The following is a 27,673-nucleotide window of genomic DNA, read 5'->3' on the forward strand; positions in this document are numbered from 1 at the left end:
AATGTCAGCTGGAAAGGGTGCAGGGAGCTCCCAAAAGGGAGAGATGGGCAAGCTATGCAGGATTACCCTGGCCCTGATCCGGGAGATTTGGGGGAGGTGGCGGCCTGGGGAGGTTGGAGAGATATTGCAGCATTAGGGCCAAGCAGGGAAAGGGATTAGAATCCCCACCCCCAGCTGGCTCCTGACAGCCTAAGAGGCTGGATTTATTTTTCTGGACTACAGAGAGCTGGGCAATCAGGCCTCTGTCCTTGCTTCTGCTGGGGTGCACTCAGAGTGGTTCATTAGGCAGGAGAATGCAATTAAGTCCTGCCTGGAGCACCCTGTCTCTCCCAGCCTATCCCTTCACTGGCATCAGCCCCTTGGGGAGACATGAGCAGAAAGGCTGAGGAGTCCTTAGGAAGGACCATCCCAGATCCCTTCTCAGGGATGGGTGGCCATAGTCCCCTGGTAATGCCCCATCTCCTGCCCCACCCTTGCTCCATAACCCAACACTCAAGGTGTTCACAGAGTGTCATCAACAAGACTTAGCCACTTCCCCTGGAGCGTGGCATGGTCATGCCAGGTGCCCTTGGTGCTATTCTGCGAGGAGCTAGGCAGGGTGTGGAGGTTTCCGAAGGCAAGAGACTGGATGGCTTTATCGCAGCGATAAATCCCCACCTCCTTGTGCTGCAACAAACCAGCCCCTCCTCTTTCTCTCTCATGGATGTAATAATATCATCTCCTAGTTTCTTATCCTTATAGGAATCCTGCAATTTTAGAAGTGGGAAAAATAAAGCTCAGAGGGCCTCTCTCTCACCCCTGCCGGGCCTCTTTTCCTCAAAGCACTGGAGGAGAGAAAGCCATCACTTTGAAAGTTTGTAGGGAGGGCACGTTTTCTGCAGGGTTGGAACAATGGTCTCTTCGGTACAAGGCAGGAGGCACATTCCTATCCACGATCTAATTGTATCTGTAGGACATAGATTCATACCTCCACTTAACCCACAAGCAAGCTCAGGCCCAGAGAGGGTCTGGGCCTGACCTGACATCACACACTCAGTCACTGGAAGGCAGGGTCAAGTTCAGACTGCAGCTCCCTTGCCAGGAATGCCCAGTGGCATCTGGCTCTATCCAGCCACACCCTGGAGCCCATCTCAAAGGCTGCTTCATCCCTGAAGCCTGCCCTGATTTCCTGAGTGGGATCCATTCTTTCCAGCTCCATATCCTGGACACAAATCCACATGGCTGACAGGACAAAAAGTGGGGACCAGCTGGGAACCTCATCTCTTCCTCCCTCTTGTGCACTGGCAGAGCCCAATTCCAGCTCCAAGGGTGATCTGGGAGGTCCCTCTGGCCGAGGCAGCACCCTCCACTGCCAACCACCGCCAGGAGCACAGGAGGCAGCACCAAGAACGCAGCACGCACCCGTCCACACATGTACGCCTACATTCTCCACCAGCTCTCTAGGGGTTCAGCCGCCCCACCTGGTCAGCAAGATGGCAGTCACATCCCCTAACTACTTCCTCACTCGCTTATGAACACATACGCTCAATCCTCCTTCCAGTCATTCATTCAGCAAATCTTGTCCGAGGACCTCCTCTGAGTCAGGTCCCTGGAGTGTGCAGGCCCAGGCCCTTTCCTAAAAAGAGTTCAGTGGGAAACAAAAAATCACAATCCACATGGCCAGCACAGGTCAACGTGCTGTCGGACCCCAGGGGAGCGAGGAAGGCGGGGAGAGAGAGCAGTGAGGAGAGAAAGGAAGAGGAGGGCTATTTTTTGGCAGAAGTTGGGGGCATGGAGGGGGATTTGCAATGAGTCTTAAGGGGCAGAGAGGAGAAAGGGTATTCCAAGCAGAGGGAATGGCAGGAGCAAAGGCCCAGTGCTATGAAGGGTGAGGTTATCCTGGGGATGCGGAGAAGCTCAGGGTGGCTGGCATGGACGAGCATGGAGGGGAAGGGGCAGAGGAGCTGGGGATGGATTTGCCTAGAGCGAGTGTCTTCCTGCCAAGGCAGGGTGATGGGGGGTTCTCATCATATCCCATCATAGGAGACAGGCAACTGGGGTTGGGGAGGCTTATTTGTCTGTTCTACCCACCCCTCCTGTGCTATTCCTGGACTCTACCGAGACCGCTCTTCTCTCACTTGCTCCTGTGGCACAGCATGGGTTCCCATCTCCAGGACCGGCCTCCATCCACCCACGCTGGGCATCACAGAAGGATGAGATTCACTGTCAGACACTCCTTCCTCTGCAGCTCAGTCCACAGCCAGTCCACGGATGATAACTTCTAGGTGTCTCTGGAATGCCTCCCCTGGCCTGCATCCCTGTGTATACCTCCTCACTCCCCACACAGACACCTGAGGCCTCACTGGCCCTCCCACCTCCACCTGAGGCCCTCAGAGCATTCTCCACAATTTGACCACAGTGCTCCTCACACAGCCTGAGCCTGGCTCAGGCCCCCACTTGCCCAGGATGAAGCCCAGGCTCTTCAGTACAACTTCAGGCTCAGGCCTACTGAGCAGCACCCTTCCCCCTCCCTGCACCTGAGCCGGTGGACTGAATTCCTTTCAGTTCCTGAACACAAGACACTTGTGCACACGGTTCCCCCTACCCCGAACATTTCCCCGGTATGGGGAGATGGGGCTGATCCTCCCAGAGGCCAGCTCAGGCAAGCCTTCCCTGCCCCCAGGGTTTCCCCAGGCCCCCAAAATGATCACCCTGGGTGGTCCAGGTGTGTCTGTTCTTGTCTGTTCCGCCACAAGCCTGGGGGCCCTTCAAGGGAGGGGAGAACCAGGTCTGATACACTTATGACCCCAGAGCAGGTAGCAGGACAGATTTGTTGATTAAATAAGTAATCAGGGCACCCCAGACAAGACTGTTTGGTGTGGAACAGATGAGAGGGCACAGGCCTGAGGGTGTGAGCGGGGTCAGTGCAGGCTGTGCCCTCAGCCGCTTGGCCTGAGTAACTCCCTTGCTCTTCCTGGAGGAAATCAATTAAGATTATAGCAGCCTTCAAAAGGTAAATGTACTACGGAAGTGCAAGAATTGGCTATCATGGTCTGTCTCTTTCAATGTCTCTGGCTGGGAAGTTCCTCCAGGCATCTGACCTATATCCGTCTCTAAAGAGAAGCTGGTTTTGACACTGCCTTTTGCAGACACAGTCTTCAGGGGACCCTGTGGGGATGGCCTGAGAACAGTCTTCTGTCCTACCAAGTCCTTAATTGGCAGTATTAGAGTAATGAGTCACAGACAACAACCAATTAATTATCCCCAGTTATAAAAAGCTCTGCTTCCCCTTCCTGGCTGTTGAGTGAGCCCGGCCTCCTGCTGCCAGGCTCCTCCACTCCTCAGAACTGGGGGCAAGAGAAGAGGCCATTTCACCTCTCTGGTCCTTGGTTTCCTGCTTCTTTATTTGTTAAGTGTGTGTCCTGGGGGGCTGGGGGGCAAAGGCTTGGAAGAGGTGGGAATGTGTCAGGCTGGGGGCAGGAAGGAGGGAGAGGAAGGGGCCCTTCCCAGGCTCTCTCCATGCACACTCTCCACTTCCCAGGATCCACTTCAGGGCCCAGGGTTGGATCCTAACCAGGGAAACACTGAGGCTTCCAAGCCTGGCATTCAAGGCTACTCCCTATCTTGTCCCAAATGTTCCTGGTGCAGTGCTCTTTCTCCTCCATCAGGCAACTTCCCAAGTCCCCCTGCCTTTCTTCTTCCAGCAAACTGTCACTTAAACCCACATCTTCAACACACGCTATCTTCCCTAGTCTCCAGCAGTTTAGGCTGCAAATCTATCGTCAGCCTGTGTGGCTGATTTCTCCATGTGTAAAATGGGTACACAATTAAACATGGCCCATGCAGATGTTACAACAATGACCAGGACAATGCATGTAAACCGTTTGCTCCCTGCATACAGTAGGTACTCAATAAATGTTAACAGATACTATTACTTTCATACTTCATTTTCCAGCCTAAGAATGAGAATAAAATGCCTTGTGACTCTCCCACCTTTCAGCCCATTTCGCAGATGAGACCCAGGGAGATCTGGTTTCACAAGAGTTGAACCCAGGCTTCTCTGAGTTGGGAGATACAGGAGGAGAATTCCCCCTGCGGCGGCAATGGTGAGAATAAGGAGAGACACCAGGCTCACTGGCAGAGCCCTCTCCACCACCCCTCAGCCCAGGCAGCTCTCCTCTCCCTGCCAGCCCCCATGGAGCTCACGCAAGGCCTCTATTTGTTCAGCAAAATTTCTGGAGCCCCTACCCTGCACCAGCCATGTCTTTGAGAAACCAGACTGCTATTCCTTCGTTGCGAGAGTCCAGCCCCATTGCTGCCCTCACCCAGTTGCCTCAGGGAGGAATAGGGACAGAAAAGAGAAACAGGGAGAGAGAGAAAGGATGAGGGGTAGAGGCTTGGAACCAGGAAATAGGAGGAGACAGGGGGTGGAGCAAAGTGAGCAACTGCAGGGAGAAAGGGGCGGGGGAGCAGAGGATGCTCATCTTCAGCTATGAGTTTGGGGTCACCTGAGGTGAGCTCAGCCCTTTCTGCAGAGGCGCTGCCACCCAGAGCTGCTGCAAAACCTATACCCTCTCCTTGCCTAGCTCATGGCCCCCTGCTGCCCCTCCAGCCTTGGCCCCAGACCCCTGCCCCAGATTGGTGACCCAGACCCTAGCCTTGCAGAGCACGTTCTGTTCTGGTTCTCAGTCAGCTCAAAACCAGCCTCAGCCCACCTCCTCCACTCTGGGCCCTGTGCTGGCCGCAGCCAAGACCATCACTTCCTGACTCCATGCCTATGACTGGCCAGCCTTGGTCCCACCAAGGGGATGAGACTCCTGGGAGATACGCCTTCCCCGGTGTCTGCCCCTATGGCCAAGGGGCTTCCTGCCTGGGAGCTCAGCCATCTTTCTTCTCCCCTTAGCCTCAGCTGTCTCCCCACCCCATTCACACCAGTGGCTGCTGGACCTCCATTGCCTAGGTCCAGATCCAGAACAGAGTGTGGAGCACGGCAGAGTGTCCACGGGATTCTGAAGCCATGATCACAACCTATCTCCCATTTCAGAGATGGAGAGGCTGAGGCTTGGGCATCTGGAATGACCTGTCTCAATGGCTAGTCATAGCTGGCACTGTGCTGGTCACATCACAGCCCTCATCACATGTCATGGCCCAGTGGCTCCTTGAGAGGAGTGTGTCTCCCCTCCAGTTCACAGGTGAGGGAGCTCACAGGCAACTAGATTCAAGTAGAGGATGCACCACCAAAACCTGAATCCATCTGACTCCAGAGCCCACGGCCTGTGCCCCTCCACGTAAGAGGGAAAGCTGTGACATATGGTATCTCAGAGGGCTTCCCAGCAGGGGCCTGGAGTGGAGAGACCGGGGCTCTAGTATTGACGTTGCCAGGGGCCTGCTTTGGGCAGGTCCTTCCCTCTCCTTTGCCTCAGTTTGGCCACTTGACTCCTCTGTGGCCGGGAGTGGGGAGATGGCAGTGAATCAGGCCTGGTGCCCACCCTGGCAGTTCCTGCTTTTTACTGTTTGGGGGTCATGAACCCAGGCTCCTCAGTCTAGGGCTCTATTCCTCATCAGCACAGGCAGAGGAGGGCAGACAGGTGGATAAGCTTCACCAACCTCCCCAGAGAGACAGCCAGGCCTACTGGGCCTCTGACATCAGTGGGAGCCAACACCCCCCCCACCCCCCACCTCCCCCGCCGCCCACACCCTGCCACCCCCTGGCCACTCCAGCCTCTTCTGGGGCTGGCTGAATTTAGAGGCTGGCTTCTTTGTTCAGACAAGCAGGAAGGAGGAGGAAAGTTGTTCTCCAGACAGTAAAGCTTTTAGATAAACACTACACAGGAATTGGGTTCCTTCAGAGAAGAAACTAGATCCACCGGCTGACAGCGCCCCAGGGACAAGAGTGCAGCTTAGGTCTGGCCTGGGGAGCCCAGCACTGAAGGAGGCTTTCTTTATCCGGCTGTGCACCTGCTGCCAGCTCTGGCAAGCCTGTGGCTCAGGTGACTGAGCCCTGGTGCCAGACCGTGGCCCTGCCAGCTCTCAGGCTCCAGGATGGCCGGGCCCACCTCCTCACTCTCTCCTCCAGCACCCACCTGTTTGCCTGCCTGCCTGCCTGTCAGGGTCTGCCAGAAAGCTGAGGACTTCTGCCTACCTTGGGGTGACTCTTCCCTTCTGGAGCAGCCTAACCTCAACAATGTCAGAGGAGAGTTAACAACATGTCAACGGGACGAACTCCTTCTGGCTCTCCTGGTCAGCAGATTCAGGAATTACTATCAGCCCATTTTACAGAGGGAGAAACTGAAACCCAGAAAGGCCATTGGCCTGTCCAGAGCGAATCAGCAGAGACAGAGGTAAGACCCCTCCCCCAGCCCCTCAGGCTCGCTGGGGCTCACTGGGTCCCTCTGACCCTGTTCCAGGGTGGCTCACCGGCGTGGTATCATCATGGGAGCGCTGGTAGCGCTTCCAACGGCAGCCGTAGATGCCCGTGAGGCAAGAGAGGCACAGCTGTGGCTCGTAGTACTGCAGGGGCTGGTGTCTCACCATACTCGTGCCTGCAGCCCTGGCGCCTGGCCCTCAGGCGCCCATGGAGGCCCCCAGCTGGTCCTGCAGGAGGAAGCAAAGGGCGGTGAGGCAGGGGAAGGGTGAAGAGTCAGGCACCACACAGCAAGTCATTGTAGCCTAGGTCAGGGAGGGTCACCCCTGCTCAAAGCACTGCAGTGGGGCTCCGTCTCACTTGGAGTCACAGGCCCACCCTTGCAGGTCCCCAAGGACCTGTCCTCTGCCTCCCACCCAGGCCCTCCTCCTCCCTAGTCCTTCTCCTCCAGTCATTCCTGACCTCTTCCACGTTCTTCACTGGCCTGGCATGCTGCTGTCCCCTCTGTCTGGAATGCTCTTCCCTTAGAAACCTGCACGGCTTCCTCCTCTTTCCCCTCCTCTCTTCAGGTCTTCAAATGTCCTTTTCTTTTCTTTTCTTTTTGAGATAGAGTCTTGCTCTGTCACCCAGGCTGGAGTGCAGTGGCGTGATCTCAGCTCACTGCAACCTCTGCCTCCCAGGTTCAAGCAATTCTCTTGCCTCAGACTCCCAAGTAACTGGGATTACAGGTGCCCACCACATCTGGCTAATTTTCGTATTTTTGTAGAGATGGGGTTCTGCCATGTAGGCCAGGCTGTTCTCGAACTCCTGACCTCAGGTTATCTGCCTGCCTCGGCCTCCCAAAGTGCTGAGATGACAGGCATGAGCCATGGCACCAGGTCACATGTCCTTTTCTCAATGACACTGTCCCAGATCACCTTCTGTAAAACTGTAGCCCCTTCCCACGTTCCCTAAGCTCCTTCCCACATTCTCAGCTTTGTTTTCTCAATCATGTCCTTAAATATAACTTGTTTATTTTTCCTGTCTATCTACCCTACTATAATGCAGTTTTCATGAAGGCAAGGATTTTTGTCTGCTGTATTTTCTGCTGTATTCCCAGTAACTGGAACAGTGTCTAGCACATAGCAGACTTTCAAAATAAACATTTTAGAAGAAATTATCATACAAGCTGAGATGTGTTGAGCACTTAAAATACACCAGGCACCATGTAACGACTTTACATTCATTGTTCCATCTCAGCACAACCATATGAAATGGCAGGTTCTGTGTCCTAAACCCATTTGACAGCTCAACAAACTGAGGCTCAGAGAACAAGGAGCAATGCCTGGCTGCTGTCCCATAACTGGACCGTAGTCAATCTAGGAACTGCTCTAGTGCCCCAAAGTATTCATTCTCCAGACACAGGGAGCCTCCTAGCCAGGTGGGCCTCCTAGCCCATGGGAAGATGGTATAGCAGCAAGAGGTGTCTTAAGGGTTGAAGTGTGGCTGCCAGGAGCTACTGCCTCAGCCCTGCTTGGCACCCTGGAAATATCTGTGGGAGCCACAGCCTCCGGGGGCCAGTGTTGGTCAAGTGTGACTACGTGGCAATGAGCTTGGGGCACCTCACACACCCTGAGTATCAGGTGTCATCCAGTCCTCCACATCACTGTGAGTTATTCTTATTCCATTTTGCTGATGACAAACCCGGGACTCAGAACAGAGAAACTATTTGCCCAGAGGTACACAGCTATACTGAGGTGTCAGGACTCCAACCCTGGCCTGTGGGACTCCAGAAACTCAGTCATATGTTCTGTACCAGGCCCTATCCGAGGCCCTGGAGACAATGTGAGCAGGACACACAAAGACTCCTAGGGCCCTGAGAGGGCCAGAGAGGGGAACAGCTAGGCATTGTTCCAAATGCTTTCCATGCAGAAACTGTAACAGCAGCCCTAGGAAGGAAGGAAGTATTCGCATTTAAAAAATGGAGATATAATTCACATACCATAAAATTTACCCTTTTAAAGTATACAATTCAGTATTTAATAGACAGTATTCAGTTTTTGGTATATTCATAAGTTGTACAACCATCACCACTATCTAATCCCAAAACAGTTTCACCATCCTAACAACCCTCACCCCGCCCCCGCACCCTTCTCATGCACTGTCACTCCCTATTTACCCCGGCCTCACTCCTCTGGCCCTGGCAACTGCTCATCCACTTTCTGTCTCTATGGACTTGCCTATTCTAGAGACTTCATATAAATGGAATTATACAATATGTGGCCTTTTGTGTCTTGCTTCTTTCACGCAGCATAATGTTTTCAAGGCTCATCCATGTTGTAGCACGGATCAGCATGTCATTCCTTTTTATGTCTAACATTCCATTGTACGGATCTACCACATTTTGTTTACCCATTGATCAGCTGAAGGACATATGGGTTGTTATCACTTTTGGGTTGTTATACATAATGCTTCTGTGAATGAGTTTTTTGTGTGAACGTTTGTTTTCATTTTTTTGGGGTACACATTTCTTTTGGGATAGAATTGCTGGTCACAGCACTTTGGGAGGCTGAGGCGGGCGGATCACCTTAGGTCAGGAGTTCGAGACCAGCCTGGCCAACATGGTGAAATCCCATCTCTACTAAAAATGCAAAAATTAGCTGGGCGTGGTGGTGGGCGCCTGTAATCCCAGCTACTCGGGAGGCTGAGGCAGGAAAATCACTTAAGGAGCGATTTTAAGGAGGCAGAGGTTGTCAAGATCGCACCACTGCACTCCAGCCAGGGTGACAGGGCGAATCTCCATCTCAAAAAAAAAAAAAAAGGAATTGCTGTGCTATATGTTAACTTTTGTTTTTGAGATAAGGTCTTGCTCTGTTGCCCAAGCTGGTGTGCAGTAGTGCGATCATAGCTCATGGAAACCTCAGACTTCAGGGCTCAAGTGATCCACCTGAGTTGCTGGGACTACAGGGGTGTGCCACCACATCTGGATCATACGGTAACTTTTATGTTTAACCTTTTGAGGAAATGCCAAACTGTTTTCCAATGTGACTGCACCATGTTACATCCCCAAAGTATCATCATCATCATCATCTCCATTTTATAGATGAGAACTCTGAAGCACAGAAAGGTTGAGCCACTCACCAAAGGTCACTCAGCAGAGCCAGGATTCATACCCAGGCAGGCTGGCTCCAGGGACCTTGCTCTAACCCATGGGCCTGCCAAATCTGATCCGCCGCCTATTTTTGTACAGCCCAAAAGCTAAGAATAGTCTTTATATTTTTAAATGGTTGTGAGAGTCAAAACAAAAATATCTTGTGACACATGAAAATTACATGAAAGTCAAATTTCAGTGTCCATAAATAAAGTTTCATTGGACGCAGCCATGCTCATTCATTTATGTATTGTCTATGGCTGTTTTAACTGTAACTGCAGTGTTGAGTAGTTGCCACAGAGACCATATGGCTTGCAAAGCCTAAAATACTGACTGTCTGGCCCTTCAGAGGGAAAGTTTGCAGACTCCTGAAGTCACTGGACTCTAATGGCCCACGAGCCGTATGGTAAGTGCAGTGTATGATGAAGGGAGGGAAGGGAGCCTGTGGGCACTGACCATGGTGCAGGGAGGGTCAGAGTATGCTCCCTGGAGTCAGCACTGAGCTGAGGCCTGGAACATGAGCTCCTAAGATGCCACTCTCCAAAGCCCCAGCGGCTGCACTGTAGGAGCACACTGGGCTTCAGTCCCACTCACTACTTCCACCACCAGGCCTCACTCAGGGCCTCTGCCTATCCCTCCAACACCAACACCCAATGCTGACCTCACCTCAGTGATGACATTACAGCCTGCAGTCTGAGGGGGAAGATGCATTAGGGGCTTGCTGGGAATACTGAATGACCTGGAGTCTCCTGAGTGCTGGGAATGGACTGCTGCAGCCTCTGTCTGGGGGAGCCCTGGGGAGGCATGTGGACTATGGTGCAGCTGCTGGGGCTTCCCTGAGCCAGGGCCTGGGGCAGGCTGGGGTGGGGATACAGCTTGGCTCCCATGGGGCTGGGGAGACCATGGGTGGGGGCTGGTGTGGGGTGCTCTCAGCTTTACTATACTCCAGAAGATTTGGGGAGTGTTGTGTGCCCACATAGGCACTCCCACATTCCCAGCCTTCCCGCAGGGGTGGTAGGCCAGGGTCCACAGCCAGGGGAGCCAGATCTCACCCTGTGCACTCCCCAGACGGGAGTCTCTACTGTCATGTCAGCCACTACATCTGCCCCCGCCTCCCCAGGAAGGGAGGAGGCAGGTGCAATGTGGAAAGAAGCCTAGCTTTATGCTGCCTCGCACTGACTTGCTCTGTGGCTGAGGCCACTCAGGCTCTTCCCTGAGCCTTGGTTTCTGAATCTGTAAAAGCGAGTAACAGCTTCTGCCTTGACTTCTATAGGACACACAATTGGGGGCAGTGTGAGGGAAAGGTGCCAGCAGGTACTGCAACGCTGAGGTACAACAGGTGGACATCCTGCAATGCATGTGGGATCCCACCCCAGGTTCCCCTGCCTTCACACTCCTTTCCCAGGACTCCCCTGCCCCAGGACTAATTCCCACATGTCCTCTGCCTGCCCCTCCCCTGTCCCCACGCCTGCACATTACAACCCATCCAGGAATGGAAATTCCACTTCAAACCTGGAAAAGAGGGAAGTAGAAGTGTGTGCGTCATGCCTCGGCCCAGAACTTCACTGATTCTGGCTCTCAGAGTCTCCTCTCCCCAAGGTGCATTTTCATCCTGTTCATAACTGTAGGGGATTCTCTGGGAGGCAAACCTCTTCTCTGTCTTCTGTATGCTCTCCTGGCTACGGCCATCTTGTTCACTCCCACGGCTTCAGTTACCAGGTGCTGCCAAGGCCACCCACGCTCTGCCTCTGATCGAGACAGCCAGCAGCTCCTGGATGTCTCCAGGGTTGTCACCCAGGCCTTGCAAACCCAGTTCAGCCACACTGCCCTCTACCACCCTTTTTTAAGGCCCTTTTCTCGCCATCCCCACAGCCACTCCCCCTGTCCAAGGCTTCATCTCCCCTGGCTGGGGACTCCTCCAGATTCCTTGCTGTCAGCCCCATCCCTCCAATCCAAGCTCTCACCTGCAGCTGGACTGAACTTCTTAACAGGCAGTGACCAGGATCTGACCCCTACTGCTCTTCCAGCCTTGCCTCCCTTCACCTGGTGAACTCCTCCTGATCCTTCAAGTGTCAGATGTTCCCTCCTCCATGGAGGCCCAGTTTGGTTAGAGGTCTCCCCAGCCTCCCATATCCCTGGCATGTCCCTCCCTCTTAACTGGGCACACTGTGAGAGCACTGTGGACATGCCTGCCTCCCCCATGGGATGGTCTGCGTTAACCCCATGTCCCCAGGGAGCAACACAGGGCAGCAAGAGCAGGAAGCACTAGGGACTTCTTGGACCATACTTCAGACAAGTGCCCGGAAGTTCTGCTAACGGAGGCATGCTGCTCACACCACACTTGGCAGCAGGGACAAGCTCTGAGACGGGACTCTCTCCACCATCCCTCACCAGCCCATCACCTTCCCTCCCTTTCCTGCCAGGGATAATGGCATTACTTAGGTCCAATCAATTTCTCCAAGCTACCTCCCAGGGTTGCTGATACCAGCCAAGTTCCCAAGAAATCCCTTGCTGAGAGCTACTGCTGGCTCTGGGACAAGAGAACGCTCTCACCTCTGAGCCTAATGTCCAAGGCCCCTCCCCAGCCCAAAGTCCTGTTTTCTGTCAGAATCCCTGAACTTGCACAGCCTCCTGCTTGCACAGGGAAAAGCCTTCCAAGAGTCCATGCCTGAGATAGAGTAAACACCCACTATGGAGCATAGACAGGATGCTGGGGATGGGCGTGCACCTCCGGCGTCCTGTCCCATCCTCACATCTCGGGACGCACCTGCCTGCTCCCCTACCCTTTCTCCCTTCCATAACTGCCAGGCCCACGCTGTGCCCCCCAGACTACACTGCACTGCTCCCAGCCCCTTTCTGATCATGAAGTGCCTGGATTCTAGCCTGATCACCCTCAACTGACTTGCTATATGACCTTGGACAGGTCACTACCTCTCCCTGAGCCTTACTTTACTCATCTGGGGAATGGGGACTAAATGGGGTAATACATGGAAGTGCTCAGGTCTGCAATAAAAAGGAATTGAGGCATGCGACAACATGAATCCTGAAGACGTCATGCCAAGTTCACAAAAGGCCACATATCGTATGATTCCATGTATAAGAAATGACCAAAATGGGCAAATACCAAGACAGAAAGCAGCTCAGTGAATGCCAGGGGCTGGGAGGATTGGGGAGGAAAGGCAGAGTGACTGCTAGGAAGTGTGGAGTTTCTTTTTGGGCTGGTGAAAATGTCCCTGGCCGGGCGCGGTGGCTCATGCCTATAATCTCAGCACTTTGGGAGGCCGAGGCGGGTGGATCACTTGAGGTCAGGAGTTCAAGACCAGCCTGGCCAACATGGTGAAACCCCATCTCTACTAAAAATACAAAAATTAGCTGGGCGGTAGTGGCACGCGCCTGTACTCTCAGCTACTTGGGAGGCTGAGGCAGGAGAATCACTTGAACCTGGGAGGTGGTGGTTGCAGCGAGCTGAGATGGTGCCATACACTCCAGCCTGGGCAACAGAGTGAGACCCTGCACGCCACCACCCAACCCCCCAAAAAAGAAAGAAAATGTCCTGGAATTAGTGGTGATGGTTGGGAACTTTATCTCAATAAAACTTTTTTTTTGTTTAAGTGCTCAGGTCTGGAAGTCACATGAATGTCTGCACTAGTTGTGAGGTGCTGCGAGGTCAGCGGCAGCTGCACCAGAGGGGACGACAGCCTGGAAACCTTGGCTGTACCTGGGCCCCCTCCACTCCTACCCAGGCATGGGTCTCCAGACCCCTCAGATTCTGGAAACAACTCTAGTTCCTTCCAAGGAACTCTTCTGCCAAATTAACCTGAATTGTTTCTGTTGTTTGCAATTCCAAACCTTGATTGGTATGAGGATATTCACTGTGTTGCCAGCTTTTAACAGGTTTTGAGCACTCAATAAATGTGTTCAAGAACTGAATGAGGTCAGGTGCCATCGCTCATGCCTGTAATCCCAGCACTTTGAGGAAGCCGAGGCAGAAGGATCACTTGAGGCCAGGAGTTCAAGACCAGCATGGGCGACATGGTGAACCTCTATCTCTAAAAAAAAAATAATAATAATAATAAAAAGAATTGGCTGAGCTAACATATGTACAGTGTGAGGACTACCAGCCACAATGGTTACTGTTTGATGTGCTAGCACTTGCTGCTGGGTGATGTGGGCACTCCAGGTCATTGCTGGGTACCGTGCTGAGCACTGCATAGGCATCCCCTCCCCTTGACAACCTTTCTGAGCGAAGACCAATGGTCTTACCTAACAGATTGCAAACGTGGGCCTGAAAGAATGGGCAAACCAACTGCAGTGCATTCCACACAATGAGGAATATTATTCGGCAATAAAAAGGAGTCAGCTACCCAGCCACAAAAAGCAATGGAGAGACCTTGAAAGCATATTGCTAAGTGACAGAAACCAATCTGGAAAGCTATATACTGCATGATTCCAACTAAGCGACGTTCTAGAAAAGGCAAAACTGTGGAGGCAGTACAGAGATCAGTGGCTGTCAGGGACTCAGGGGGAAGGGAAAAATAAGTGGTGCTCAAGGAATTTTGAGGCCACAAAGCCCTTCTGTATGATACAGTAATGATGGACATGTGTCAAACCCCATACAGTGTGCAACACAAGGAGTGAACCATAGCGCAAACTATGAACTTTAGTCAATCATAATTAACCAATATTAGTTCATCAATTGTAATAAATGTACCTTATTAACATAAGATGTAAAAGAATAAGCCAGACTGTGGGGAGGGAGAATGTGGAGGAGGGTACATGGAAACTCTATGTACTTTCCAATCAATTTTACTGCAAACCTAAAACTGCTTTTGAAAAAGTGTATTAAATACACAGACACACATATACACACACACGCGCGCGCGCACACGTGCACCCAAGAGGTTAGGTAATTCACCCAAGGCCAAACAGCTAATCACAGAGGAGGGAGGATTTGAACCCGGGGCTGTTGACTCTAAAGTCCAGACTCTCCATAGTTGCAGCCTCACAGTGCCGGCCTGTTCATGTTTCTATCACCTTCCACGTCAATGCCAGCTGCAGCACCTGTATAACTGAAAATTGTACCTCAAAGGACCAAGCTCAATATTTTGGTTGGTATCAGGAAAGCATAGGCAGAATGAGTCTAGGAACATTGGGGAGGAAAGGAAAAACCCCCAACAGTGCCAGGATGGGTGGGGATGGGAGGCCGACCTTTGGCATTGTGCTAGGGCCCTGGGGAAGGGGGCAAGCAAGCAGATGGAGAGAAACCCCCCTTCTCCTCGGCCATGGCTGTCCTCACTGGGCCGCAACCCCAGCCCAGCCCTGGGATGATGGTCTGAGGCTTAGCTCGAACACCAGTGGGCTGAGTGACCGCCCCAAGCCTCTGGCCTCAGTTTTCCCATCTGTATCATGGGAGGGTTTGAGCACCCTCGGTTGATCTCCAAGGGCCTTTCCAGCACTCAACTTCTAAAACCCTTTATCTACCCACTCTTTCCTCACCCCCAGTAGCAAAGCAGAGAGGGGGCTGCTTGAGGAAAAGGGAAGGCCAACCCCTGATCCCTCCCTGGTCTGACTGGGGAAGAGCTCCCCTCTGCTCCCATGGCTAATCACTGGGCATCCTGACAGTCACCCTCCTAGGACGCAGTTCAAAACTTGGATGAAAGTGGCAGGAAGGCCCATAACAAAGTTAGGCACCTGGTCATCCTGAGCACCAGGGCAGAGCTCTGGCCCTGCCCAAGAGCCTCCACCATCTTTGATAGGGATCAAGGTGTAGGTACATTGTGGCCTAGATGACTCACAAATAGTGATGACCCCAAACTTCCCTTACAGTGAAATGCCAGGCATGAAAGGTGCAGGGCCATGGTGACTTGTTTCCATAGGGCTCCAGGATCATGGCCTTGGAGCAGGACCAGGGCCTTTCTGCGGTCCTTCCTTACCACTTTATCCATCCCTGCTCCCAACCCAGCTGTGCCTGTGAAACCACCTTAGCTGTGGAGCCCCTCTGCCTATCCTCAATGCCTGGCGAACTCCTGCTCATCTCAGTTCAGGTAGCCCCTCCTCCGGGAAGCCCTTCCTGACTGGGTCACGATCTCTTCTGGATGCCACAACTCTGTGTTTCCTGACCACTGTGTAGGGGCTTCCGGGAGATGGTGAGATCTATGCAGAATTCAGAAATGAGAAAAGATTTGCAGCACAAAGGGGAGAAGGAAGGGCATTTTAGGTACGGAGACAGCACAGCAGAAGCCTAGGTGGCAGGGAGGGCAGTGATTGGGGCTTCTCCCAGGGCAGAGGGCACCCCAAACAGCTCACCGAGTGGACCGTTTCCCAAAACAAAACAACCAAACCCAAACCTACAAAATGAATTTCTGGCCCCAGGACGAGGGCTGGAGGTGGGGGAGACAGGAAAGATTCCGGAAAGAGCCCAACCAGTGAAATGTGGAACCCACTCATCCCCGGCCCTGCCCTATGCTCTACAGCCCCAGCCTCCTGCAGGTAGCTCACGACTCAGTCTATTTTCCATTGCATAGCCTCATTTGATGGCTTGAACAGAGAGATCCCAGCTGCCACCATCTCACTGTACAGCCTTGGGGAAGTCGCTCTACCTCTCTGGGCCTCGGAGAAGCCCTAGATTCTAACGGAATCTGCAGAGAAGGTAACCAGACCTAGGGGCAGGAAGGAAGTCTAAGTCACAGGGGCAGCTTCCAGTTGGGAGAGGCTTGGGGAAGAGGTGCCTGGAAGGAGGCAGGGAGAGAGGCCTTGAGGTGAAGAGGCAGGTGGGGTCTGTGCCACCCAGGCCCTGCAAGCCTGCTCATTCTGGGGAAATGTTACTCAGTGGCCAAGGCTGGGGCTCAGCCGGAGCCTCCAAGAATCAATCATGCCATAATTAGGGTCACTATTAATCTCTTTCCACGGTGATGCCAGGGCCTCCTGTTTACCCAACACTTCTGTCCCAAGAGACCTCTGATTGTCATTCCTCTCGCGAGGAGGCTGGCAGGGCCCAGAGGTGAAGGTAGACTAGTTCTTCCCCAGCTCAGGAGCCTGCCCGGGGGCCTTGGGTTCTCTTGGTACAGAAAGGACTTCTCTTTCCCAGGTCAGGGCTATGAGCTTGGGCTGAGTAGTCACCAAAAGTGACCTGGCCTTTCCCAGAGGGCACAGCTTAGCATCTCAGAACTCAAAATCTCAGGCTCCAAATGCCCCAAATTGGAGCTCTAGAATCACTTCACCCAAGACTCACAGTGTCATGGAATCCTCATTGAACAATTCAACTGGCATCTTCAAACTATCCCTGGATTTCAGACTGCTAAGTCACACAGTATCAGCGCCAAAGTCCCGGAGGTACTCCATCCAGCCTCCCCTTCCATTCAGAAATCCCCTGTGCTGCTCCTGCTGGTGGTTCTCCAGTCTCTCCAGACCAGCCAGTGGCTTCCCTAGGCTCGCATACTCCTAGTGACAGGCCCCTCCCTCCCTGGAGGGCTGAGTAGTTTTCTCCAAGCCAACAGGACTGTAGGAAGGCCATCCTAAGAAGAGATCCTGCCCCCACCCCCTTCTCCCCCAGTGACACTGACAGGTTCTCTGGGGAGCAGGCAGAGAGAGGGAAGGGCCCCGGGACAACTACTCGGGGGCAGTAGAGACTTTCAGCATCCCCCACCCTCAGTTTGACTTGTGCAAGCCCCTTCCAGGAGCCCAGTGGCTCAGCTGCAGGAGCCAGGCTGGCTTTTTCTGATGGCTCTTCCTCAGTCCCAGGGAAGGGGGAGTGGGAAAGTGGGGCACACCAAGTAAATGAAAGGGCGGGGGAGGAGGAGGAGGAGCGTGAGTACAGTGGAGACTTGTACAGAGCAATCTTGTCTCTGTCCTCTCCTGCCCCTCCTTGTACCACTGTGCTCCAAAGACAACACCTACCCAGCTTTCCCACCTCCATGCCTCACTCAGGTTGGGCCCTCTGCCAGGAAAGCCCTCCCCAAATCCCAATCCAAATCCCATCCATCTTAACAAACAGACCCCGTGCAAAGCTTGGGCTAATTCCCCCCAACAAAAGTCCACTGCCTCCTCCTTTTTGTGCTCACATCATCTGGCAGAGCTCCTGAGAATGATCACAGGCCTCAGTGTGCTGTAATTATCTGCTTCCGTGGCTGCCTCGCCCGCCAGACTGAGAGCTTCCCCAGGTTCAGACTTCTGATCCACGTGGCCAAGCTTTTCTGAAGACCTATAGTGTCTGCAGCCCCACACCTGGTGATGGGGACATAAGATAGCCAGGCCCTGTCCTTACTAGAAGAGTCACTGTATAGGGGACCTATGTCCCCTGCACTGGGCCTGGCACCAAGGAGGTACCTAATTAGTTGTCAGTCAAAAAGCTGGTTAAATGCAAGACGGAAGGAAAAAAAGAACCAATCAAAGCATCTTACACCACACAACTGCAGAGCCACTTCTGAAAGCCTGAATTCTGCCTCTGAATAATAATTAGCCTTTTCCCAATTTACAGAAAAAAATTAAGTTACTAAAAAAAAAAAAAGAAAAAAAAGAAAACTAAATTAGGTACTTTTCTCTCACAAATTTTTCTTAAACCTCTGATATCCATTTACACATTTCTCTACCATATCTAGTGTAAGATGACCCCAGATCTAGCACAGGACACTAATTTCATCACTGTCATGAACACTGCTACTCTTCACAGTCTTCTGCAAAGAGCAGCAGTCTCCCTGCTTCCAGGCATGTCCGAGAACCTGGGGCCTAAACTTTTCCTCTCTTCCTTCAAATGGCCAGGTTTCACCTTGGTGACCAATGAAAACTGAGCTTGCTTGAATGCTGAGGAAGAAAGTCCCAGGAGTTGGCTGGCCCACCTTGAAGGTTCATGCCAGTTCCATGATATAAGGCCTCCAAATCCACTATTTTTTTTTTTTTTTTTTTTTTTTTTTGAGACGGAGTCTCGCTCTGTCACCCAGGCTGGAGTGCAGTGGCCGGATCTCAGCTCACCGCAAGCTCCGCCTCCCGGGTTTACGCCATTCTCCTGCCTCAGCCTCCCGAGTGGCTGGGACTACAGGCGCCTGCCTCCTCGCCCGGCTAAGTTTTTTGTATTTTTAGTAGAGATGGGGTTTCACTGTGTTAGCCAGGATGGTCTCGATCTCCTGACCTCGTGATCCGCCCGTCTCGGCCTCCCAAAGTGCTGGGATTACAGGCTTGAGCCACCGCGCCCGGCCCAAATCCACTATTTGTCATTCATTCCTTTGGAGGAAGCATCACTTTCTCTAGGATTCTCTTTTAAAATATAAATCTTCTCTGGAGTTGGGAGCCCATTCAACCCTCAGATTGGAGGTCAAGGAAACTTAGTTTAATGCTGGGCTCTTGAGGGGCAGTAAATCACAGGGTTTGTGAAGAGGTCAGCCTGCCTGGGTTTTTATTTATTTTAATTTTTTTTTAAGAGACAGTCTCACTCTGTCACCCAGGCTGGAGTGTAGTGGCACAATCATAGCTCACTGGAACTTGAACTCCTGGGCTCAAGCGATCTTCCTGCCTCAGCTTCCCAAGTAGTTGGGACTACAGGTACGTGCCACCATGCCTGGCGACCTGGCTGGGTTTGAAACCCAGCTCTACCATGTATTTAATGGAGCAAGTTTCTAAATGCCTTTATACCTCAGCTTCCTTATCTATAAAGTGGGGATAACCATGGTATCAGCCTCATGGGCTCTCAGACAAGTACCTGGAACGCTGTACTAAGCAAGAGACAAGTCTACTCAGAGCTTCAGTTTTTCCTGTCCATAAAATGGGACAATAATCCCATTTATGCCTTTTCATAAACCGTAGAGTGCTGCCCCCATGGGGGAGGTGGACATTGTGAAAGAACCCAGACAGCTGCCCTCTGCAGCCTGTCTTGAACTCCTTTCTCCCTCCCTCCTTTTCTCTTTACCTGGAAGAAGGTACCAGTGGCTGTGAGCTGGGCTCCTGGGGGTGTCCTGTCCACAGAGGCAGTGATATCACTTCACTGGGAGAGCTGAGAGGAAAAGGGGATAAACCCAGTGAGTTCATTCATCAGTTCATCCTGCCTTCTACTGTCCCACTTGACCCTTAGTGAGTGCCCATCCCATGCTGAGTGTGGGGCCCAGTGATGGGTGACACCAAGTCCCTGCCCTGGGGAAGCCACAAAGCTGGTGGGAGGGCTGATAGGACATACGTGATCTAATCCACAGTCATGAAACCCGGCACATGCAATCCACCTCCACGCATGCTGCCCACAAACCAGCCCTAGGCCCAACCCATACAACCTGTTCCCTGAACCACTCCTGTCCCTCCAGGACCCACGGACCCAGGATCCAAAGCTCAGCCACCCTGGGGGCAGAGGCCCTTTCACGCTGCCCAGGGACCTGTTTCTCTGAGGTAGCTGCCAAACCAGCTGTTCTTCTAAAGCAGCCGCTAAGGGAAGGACGGTAGCCCGGAGGTGGGATCTGGGGCACCACAATTACGTGCCTGAGCTCTGACTCATGCACCACCTCCCCCATCACCAGCTCCTGCAGCCAGCAGGGCAACCCCCCGCCCAGGAACTGGGAAAAGAGATGGTATCGACAGGCCACGGGAAGCAGAGGGGCCAGGAGAGGTGAGGAGGAGACTGCAGGTCAGCATTGCAGGCTTCAGAGGATGCTAACACCTTGTCTACTAGGGACACTGAGGCTGCAGGGACGGAGGCCTACCTACATCACACAGAGGCAGAGCCAGGGCTGGGACCTGAGCCTCCTGGTGCCAATATGACAACTCTCCCCAACCCAACTGGACTCTAGAGCCACACACTGGCAAGAAACATACAGTCAAACACACGTCTCTGTGTGTGAACCAGAGGTGGACAGAGCTGGACTCAGAGACAGCTGGGAAATGACAGCCACTGAGAGATCAGCACTTGGGACACTACCAGGCCTGCCCCTCTCCACCTCCAGTCCCCAGGTTTCTCACAGTGCCCTGAATGTACAGCACTTTACAGTTTATAAAACATACTTATTTCCTCTACCCCCTACAATGATCCTAAGGCCTAAGTGGCAGAGGAAATAAAAATAGACCAGTGGCTTCTCCTCTAAACTTTAATGTTTGAGAAGCCATGGTCTATTTATATTTCCTGGGGCCTTGGACCTCAGAAACCTAGGGAACTTGTTAAAATGCAGTCTGACTCAGTAAGTCTAGGCTGGGGCCTGAGATTCTGCATTTCTGATAAGCTCCCAGGTGATGCTGATGCTGCAGGTCCCTGGGCCACAATTTGAGGAGCAAGGCCAGAATGAGTCAAGAGCATGGGACCTGGAGTCAAACTACACAAGTTAGAATCTTGGCTCTTACTGTGTGACCTTGGGCAAATTACTTAACCTTTCTGTGCCTCAATCTCCTTAGGTATAAAATACTACGAATAATAAAACCTACCCCATAGGGTCAGTGTGGGGATTAAATTAGTTACCATACATAAAACACTTAAAGTGACTATTATTTCAGATTTTGAAATGGAGGTTCTGAGAAGTGAACACACCCAGCAAGGCAGCAGAGCCAGAATTCAAGCTCAAACCTATAAGCTGCACAAAACGTCACAGCCATCAAACCGCTCCCCCATCAGACAGACATGGATATTGAGGCCCAGATAGGGTCAGAAAACTGAAATGACCACCAGAAAGTTGGTGTGAGAAATACAAGTCCATGACTCCGTCCCAGTGCTCCTTCCACCACACTTTATGGCCTGTCAGAAAAGAAAGTACCGCAGAGTCTCCTCAGGGCTCTCAGCTCTGCTGTCAGCCTTACCTGGTCCCACAGCTGCCCTGGAAACTACCTGTGGGGTTGGCTGGACGTGGAGGCCGTCCCCATCCCCACTCTGTCTTCTCTCCATCCTGCCCACCAGGCTGGGTGAGGCAGAATGGTCTCACATCCTCCTGCCATTCCCCTCCTCCTCCCTCCAGCCTGTGCCCACTATCCTGTGTCAGGTCACCCAGCTGGGGTCTCAGGCTGAGGGTGACACGCCCGGGTCTGGCTCCACTCCCACCTTGCCTTCCCAGCACGGGGCCAATGGGAGGCTGTGAGTCACTGAAGGAAGCGCTCGGCCCCAAACAGGAAGAGGCTCTTCAAGCAGAAACTCCCTGCAGGATCCCCCAGTGCCCTGGGGCAGATGGCTTAGTAGTGGAAGCTGGTGAAGGAAGGGAAGCTGATTGGGACACAGCAACATCTGCTCAGATTTTACCTGACATTCAAACTTGGCACTCACCCTCCACTTTTTGCTGCCTGGCCTGAGGACTTTTCTGCTGTGGACTGGCTGTGCGTCTTAGGTACATCAGTATCAGTACCCTCTCTGATCCTCATTCATAGGATCATGGACTGCACTAAAAGACTGCTATAGCCTGGTAATCTACATGAAATGAAGGGTTGGAGCAAGTGAATACAGGGTTTCATTTTATTTCTGAGACAGACTTTCGCTCTTGTTGCCCAGGTTAGAATGCAATGGTGCAATCTCGGCTCACTGCAACCCCTGCCTCTCGGGTTCAAGTGATTCTCTTGCCTCAGCCTGCTGAATAGCTGCGATTACAGGCACACACCACACCCAGCTAATTTTTGTATCTTTACTAGAGACAGGGTTTCACCATGTTGGCCAGGCTGGTCTTGAACTTCTGACCTCAGGTGATCCACCCGCCTTGGCCTCCCAAAGTGCTGGGATTATAGGCGTGAGTCACTGCACCTTGCAAATATAGGGTTTTAAGTGAATGAACAAATGCACATGAGTGAAATGAATGAGTGAATTAAGATACCTAGATGGGGCCGGGCGCGGTGGCTCAAGCCTGTAATCCCAGCACTTTGGGAGGCCGAGATGGGTGGATCACGAGGTCAGGAGATCGAGACCATCCTGTCTAACACGGTGAAACCCCATCTCTACTAAAAAATACAAAAAAAAAACTAGCCGGGCGAGGTGGCGGGCGCCAGTAGTCCCAGCTACTCGGGAGGCTGAGGCAGGAGAATGGCGTGAACCCAGGAGGCGGAACTTGCAGTGAGCTGAGATCCGGCCACTGCACTCCAGCCTGGGCGACAGAGCGAGACTCTGTCTCGGGAAAAAAAAAAAAAAAGATACCTAGATGTAAAACTCTAGCTATAGCATAAGATCTATCATTTGTCTATTGTTCACTGTATGATAGAGAACTCTTTATTGGCAAGAAGATTCACCCCCCGAACACCCTTACACAGGGAAAAGGGGGCCCCACACATCACACACACACACACACTCACACACTCACAAATAAATTCATTAGAGTACACAGGAGCCTCTGTCACATTACACTCATGTGACCTGTAATCCTAAACATTCGCTCCTGATTAACACCTGTAAGGCTCCAGTTAAACTCTTCTCTGTTTCTTTTCTTTTTTTTTTTTTTAAAGGCATGAGTTGGGGACTGGGTCTTACTATGCTGCCCAGGCTGGAGTGCAGTGGCTATTCTCAGGCACAGTCATAACACACTACAGGCTTGAACTCCCAGGCTCAAGCAACCCTCTGGCCTCAGCCTCCCGAGTAGCTGGGACTACAGGCACGCTACCATGCCAGGCCTTTCCATTTCTTGAACTTGAAGAACAAAAGATGATTCTGTTAAGATGCTGTAAAGGTCTACGGGTCGTGTTGCTGCTGAGGGGGGAGATGGATGCTGCTTGGGGGAGGGGTGCAGCGGGGGGGGGCCTGAATGGCAAAAATATACAAGGGAGACACAAGTTAGCTTGTCAAAGCCTTCCTCCCAGACAGCAGCGAGCACGAGTTTCTTGCATAAGCAAGCATCTCTATTCCAGCCCTGCTGTGCATCCTTTATTTTGGCATTTCTTCCTGCTCCAATTTGTGGTTCTAAAAGTACTCATGAATTAGTGTGATATTCACAAAAATGCACATGGTGGCTGAGGAACATCTTATAATATTCTGCAACTCACATTAATGTAACACGAAGTCTGGTATTAATTCTTTAAATTTGCAACTAGATGGACATTGAATACTAGAACTGTGAATAGTTTCATTTCTATAAAATTTTCAAAAATTGAATTAATATTTCATGTCTATTTAAAGATTTTATTTAAAAATCTGATCTTCATTCGTTGTGATGGGTATTGTTTTCATTTTAATAGATCATTTTATGGAATAAAAACCCTCTTGAAAACATAAAATAAATTTGCCTATGTTTATATTTACATTCATTTACTTTTTATTTATTTATTTATTTATTTATTTATTTTGAGACAGAATCTCGCTCTGTCACCCAGGCTAGAAGGCTGGAGTGCAGAGGTAAGATCTTGGTTCACTGCAACCTCCGCCTCCCAGGTTCAAGTTATTTTCCTGCCTCAGCCTCTCAAGTGGCTGGGATTACAGGCACGTGTCACCATGCCCAACTAATTTTTATATTTTTAGAAGAGATGGGTTTTTACCATGTTGGCCAGGCTGGTCTTGAACTCCTGACCTCAGTGATCTGCTTGCCTCAGCCTCAGTGCTGAGATTACAGGTGTGAGCCACTGCAACTGGCCACAGCTTATTTTTATTTATTTCATAAAATCTTTATTTTAGCAAGATCACTAATTATATTGTTATAATCAAGATTTTCGGCCGGGCGCGGTGGCTCACGCCTGTAATCCCAGCATTTTGGGAGGCCGAGGCGGGCGGATCACAAGGTCAGGAGATTGAGACCACGGTGAAACCCCGTCTCTACTAAAAATACAAAAAATTAGCCGGGCGCAGTGGCGGGCGCCTGTAGTCCCAGCTACTCAGGAGGCTGAGGCAGGAGAATGGCGTAAACCCAGGAGGCGGAGCTTGCAGTGAGCCGAGATCGCGCCACTGCACTCCAGCCTGGGCGACAGAGCGAGACTCCGTCTCAAAAAACAAACAAAAAAAACCCCAAAAAAACAAAAAAACAAACAAAAAAAAAAGATTTTCATCACTTGTGTTCTGTTGATGGCAATAATCTAAAGTACTAAAAATAAAATGTGTTTGTATTTAAAGTATACAAAATTTGATGGCCACATGCTGTGGCTCACGCTTATAATCCCAGCACTCTGAAGGCCTAGGCAGGCAGATCACCTGAGGTCAGGAGTTCAAAACCAGCCTGGCCAACATGGTGAAATCCCGTCTCTACTAAACAAAAAAAAATTAGCCGGGTGTGGTGGCACACGCCTGTAGTCCCAGCCATTCAGGAGGCTGAGGCAGGAGAATCACTTGAATCAGGGAGGCAGAGGTTGCAGTGCACTACCATCATGCCACTGCACTCCAGCCTGGGCAATAGAGTGAGACTCCATCTCAACAACAATAACAAAATACATATAAAGGCTGGGCACAGTGGCTCACGTCTGTAATCTCAGCACTTTGGGAGGCCGAGGCGGGCAGATCACAAGGTCAGGAGATCAAGACCATCCTGGCTAACATGGTGAAACCCTGTCTTTACTAAAAATACAAAAAATTAGCTGGGTATGGTGGCACGTGCCTGTAGTCTCAGCTACTCGGGAGGCTGAGCCAGGAGCGTCGCTTGAACCCGGAAGACAGAGGTTGCAGTGAACCAAGATCATGCCCACTGTACTCCAGCCTGAGCAACAGAGTGAGCCTGTCACACACACACATACACTATATGTATATATAATTCAAATATATATTCAATATAATCCCAGCTACTCAGGAGGCTGAGGCAGGAGAATCACTTGAACCTGGGAAGCAGAGGTTGCAGTGAGCTGAGATCACACCACACTGCACTCCAGCGTGGGTGACAGAGTGAGACTCTCTCAAAAAAAGAAAAAAAAGAATTGTTAAGTCTTATTTTTTATATCTGAACATCATCAGCTTAACAACAATATACCCGAGATGTGCAATAATTAAATTCAGACATTCTTGATATTTTATCACTCTCAAATAAAACTAAACTTTACACAATGTAAATAAGTACACAATGTACGTATTTCAATGTACATTGTGAAGGTATATTTGTCAAGGTGGGAAAATCAAATCTATTTTGTTTAACAGTCTCCTGGCTTGCTTTACAACCTTCAAATATCTGACAAAGATACATGGATCTCTATTTGTATTTTTGCTCTCAGTTCTCCAAATTTAGGAGGCGCCCGTCCACTCCCCACCCACCACCTCTTATGTTGCGGGGCCCAGGTCACCCGTGCTGGTGACCTCACATCTGTGAGCAACTGCATGTCTGCCAGCCAGCCCTGCCTTCCCCAGTCCGCCTTTCACAAGTGCTTTCCACATGGAAGGTCCTTATGCTTACGCCTTGTGCGTGGGGCTGTATTTCCAGGGCAGTAAGCACTCAAATTTCCTCAGGGGCAGTGACCACAACTTGACTGGCCTCTCCCACAGACCCTGTACTCCTTAAAGTCCCTTCAGCTCCAACACCACCTTGCAGGGGAGCCAGGGTGCCCAGGGTCTTCCATCCCCAGTTCTTGTTACACCATCCCCCTGGAAAGGGAGCCGGCTAGGCTGGGAGGGCCCAGAAGCCTCTGCTGCACCAGGCTAGTAGCCCCCTGCCATCCAGCTGGGCAGTGGTCCTGGTGACCTATAGCCCACAGCTATTTTCCTCCTCCTCTGCATCCCCACTCAGTCCCCCTCCCTCACCTCTCCTCTTGCCCCCTTACTCTGGACCTACTAGCCACAGTAACCTACTTTGGGCTAAAGCCACCACAATGTACCCTCAGCCCCCAACACCTGGGCTGGCAAATCTCCACATTCCTTGCCCACTGCCCTGCCTAGCATCTTTCACAAGGAGCTTCCAGAGAGCAGGAAGCAAGTTCGGGAGGTGGGGGAGCAGAGGAGTGAGCAGGAGACTGAGAGCCAGGAGACCTGGCTTTTCATCTTGGCTTGGCCACTGGAAGGCAGGTCAACATCTTCCTGTGTCATATGGGGATACTGGCACCTGCCCAGATCCCATCTTGGGATGACAGGGAGAACCAGTGAGCAGGACGTAACAGGGCTGTGTAAACTGTACAGTGTGTAGTAGCTGTAACAGGGGCCAGACCCCATCTCCCTCATGTTTTCTGCTCAGTCTGGCACAGTGCTGAGGGCCCATCTATTGTTTTTTTTTTTTTTGAGACAGAGTCTCGCTCTGTCGCCCGGGCTGGAGTGCAGTGGCCGGATCTCAGCTCACTGCAAGCTCCACCTCCCGGGTTTACGCCATTCTCCTGCCTCAGCCTCCCAAGTAGCTGGGACTACAGGCGCCCGCCAACTCGCCCGGCTAGTTTTTTGTATTTTTTTTTAGTAGAGACAGGGTTTCATCATGTTAGCCAGGATGGTCTCGATCTCCTGACCTCGTGATCCGCCCGTCTCGGCCTCCCAAAGTGCTGGGATTACAGGCTTGAGCCACCGCGCCCGGCCCCACCTATTGTTAATACTGCCCAACATTTACAAGGGCTGGACGTACTCTCTGTACGAGGCCAAGGTTTCTATGTGTGCTATCTTACTCCTCTTAGCCTCCCACTGCAGACTTTTTTTTTTTTCTGGAGATGGAGTCTCGCTCTGTTATTCAGGTTGGAGTGCAGTGGTGCAATCACGGCTCACTGCAACCTCTACATCCCAGGCTCAAACAATCCTCCCGCCTCAGCCTCCTGAGTCTCTAGGACTATAGGTATGTGCCATCACACCCGGCTAATTTTTGTATTTTTTTGTAGAGAGGGGGTTTTGCCATGTTGCCCAGGCTGGTCTTGAACTCCTGAGCTCAAGTGATCTGCCCACCTCGGCCTCCCAAAGTGCTAGGATTACAGGAATGAGCCACCACGCCTGGCTGCAGTAGATACTTTTTATAGATGGTAAACAGAGGCTCGAGGGGATTTAGGGTCTCCTGGATTCATACTGTTACTACCAAGCCAGTCTAGACACCAAAAATCTAGTCACCAACACACATTTCCTAAGCTCTCCTGTAGGCCCAGCAGACAGACGGAGCTCCTGCTGGATGAGCCCACGAGCTAATGGTGTAGACAAACACACCAAGCGCATCGTGTGAACAAAGGCGGCAGGACGCGTAAGGGGTGGAGGCCTTGACGGTGAATCAAAGCTGTCTCCCAGCCTCACCCCCAGCCTGGCACAGTGCTGGACCCACCACAGGCAGCAGTGAATACCCAGGAGTGAACAAACTTGTTTCCCTGACATCCACCTCCCCAACCTAGCCACTCCCTGCCTGCCTACTGGACAGTGAGGGGGCTCTAGACTTTCTAGACCACTTTCTCCTCTGGGACCACCACCCTAAGGGCAC

General features: G+C 51.7%; 1 protein-coding gene across 12 annotated transcripts in view; it reads right to left on the reverse strand.

Moving 5' to 3' along the window:
- LOC105468765 (glycerophosphodiester phosphodiesterase domain containing 5) overlaps positions 1–27,673 on the reverse strand; it is a 92,394-nt gene that overhangs the window by 35,622 nt on the left and 29,099 nt on the right. For 6 of the 12 annotated variants that reach the window (XM_011719102.3, XM_011719098.3, XM_071075316.1 and 3 more), the window contains 2 exons: positions 19,372–19,455; positions 6,397–6,573 (listed from right to left, as the gene is read on the reverse strand). In XM_011719102.3, the coding sequence (XP_011717404.1) occupies positions 6,397–6,513 (117 nt within the window). In that variant the 5' untranslated portion in view covers positions 6,514–6,573; positions 19,372–19,455. Of the gene's footprint in view, positions 1–6,396; positions 6,574–13,322; positions 13,505–17,533; positions 17,697–19,371; positions 19,456–27,673 lie in introns of those variants that run through there. The other 6 variants (XM_071075314.1, XM_071075311.1, XM_071075312.1 and 3 more) reach the window with 4 other exon arrangements.

The sequence above is a fragment of the Macaca nemestrina genome, chromosome 12, assembly GCF_043159975.1.
Source record: "Macaca nemestrina isolate mMacNem1 chromosome 12, mMacNem.hap1, whole genome shotgun sequence".
Classification (NCBI taxonomy): Eukaryota; Metazoa; Chordata; class Mammalia; order Primates; family Cercopithecidae; genus Macaca; species Macaca nemestrina.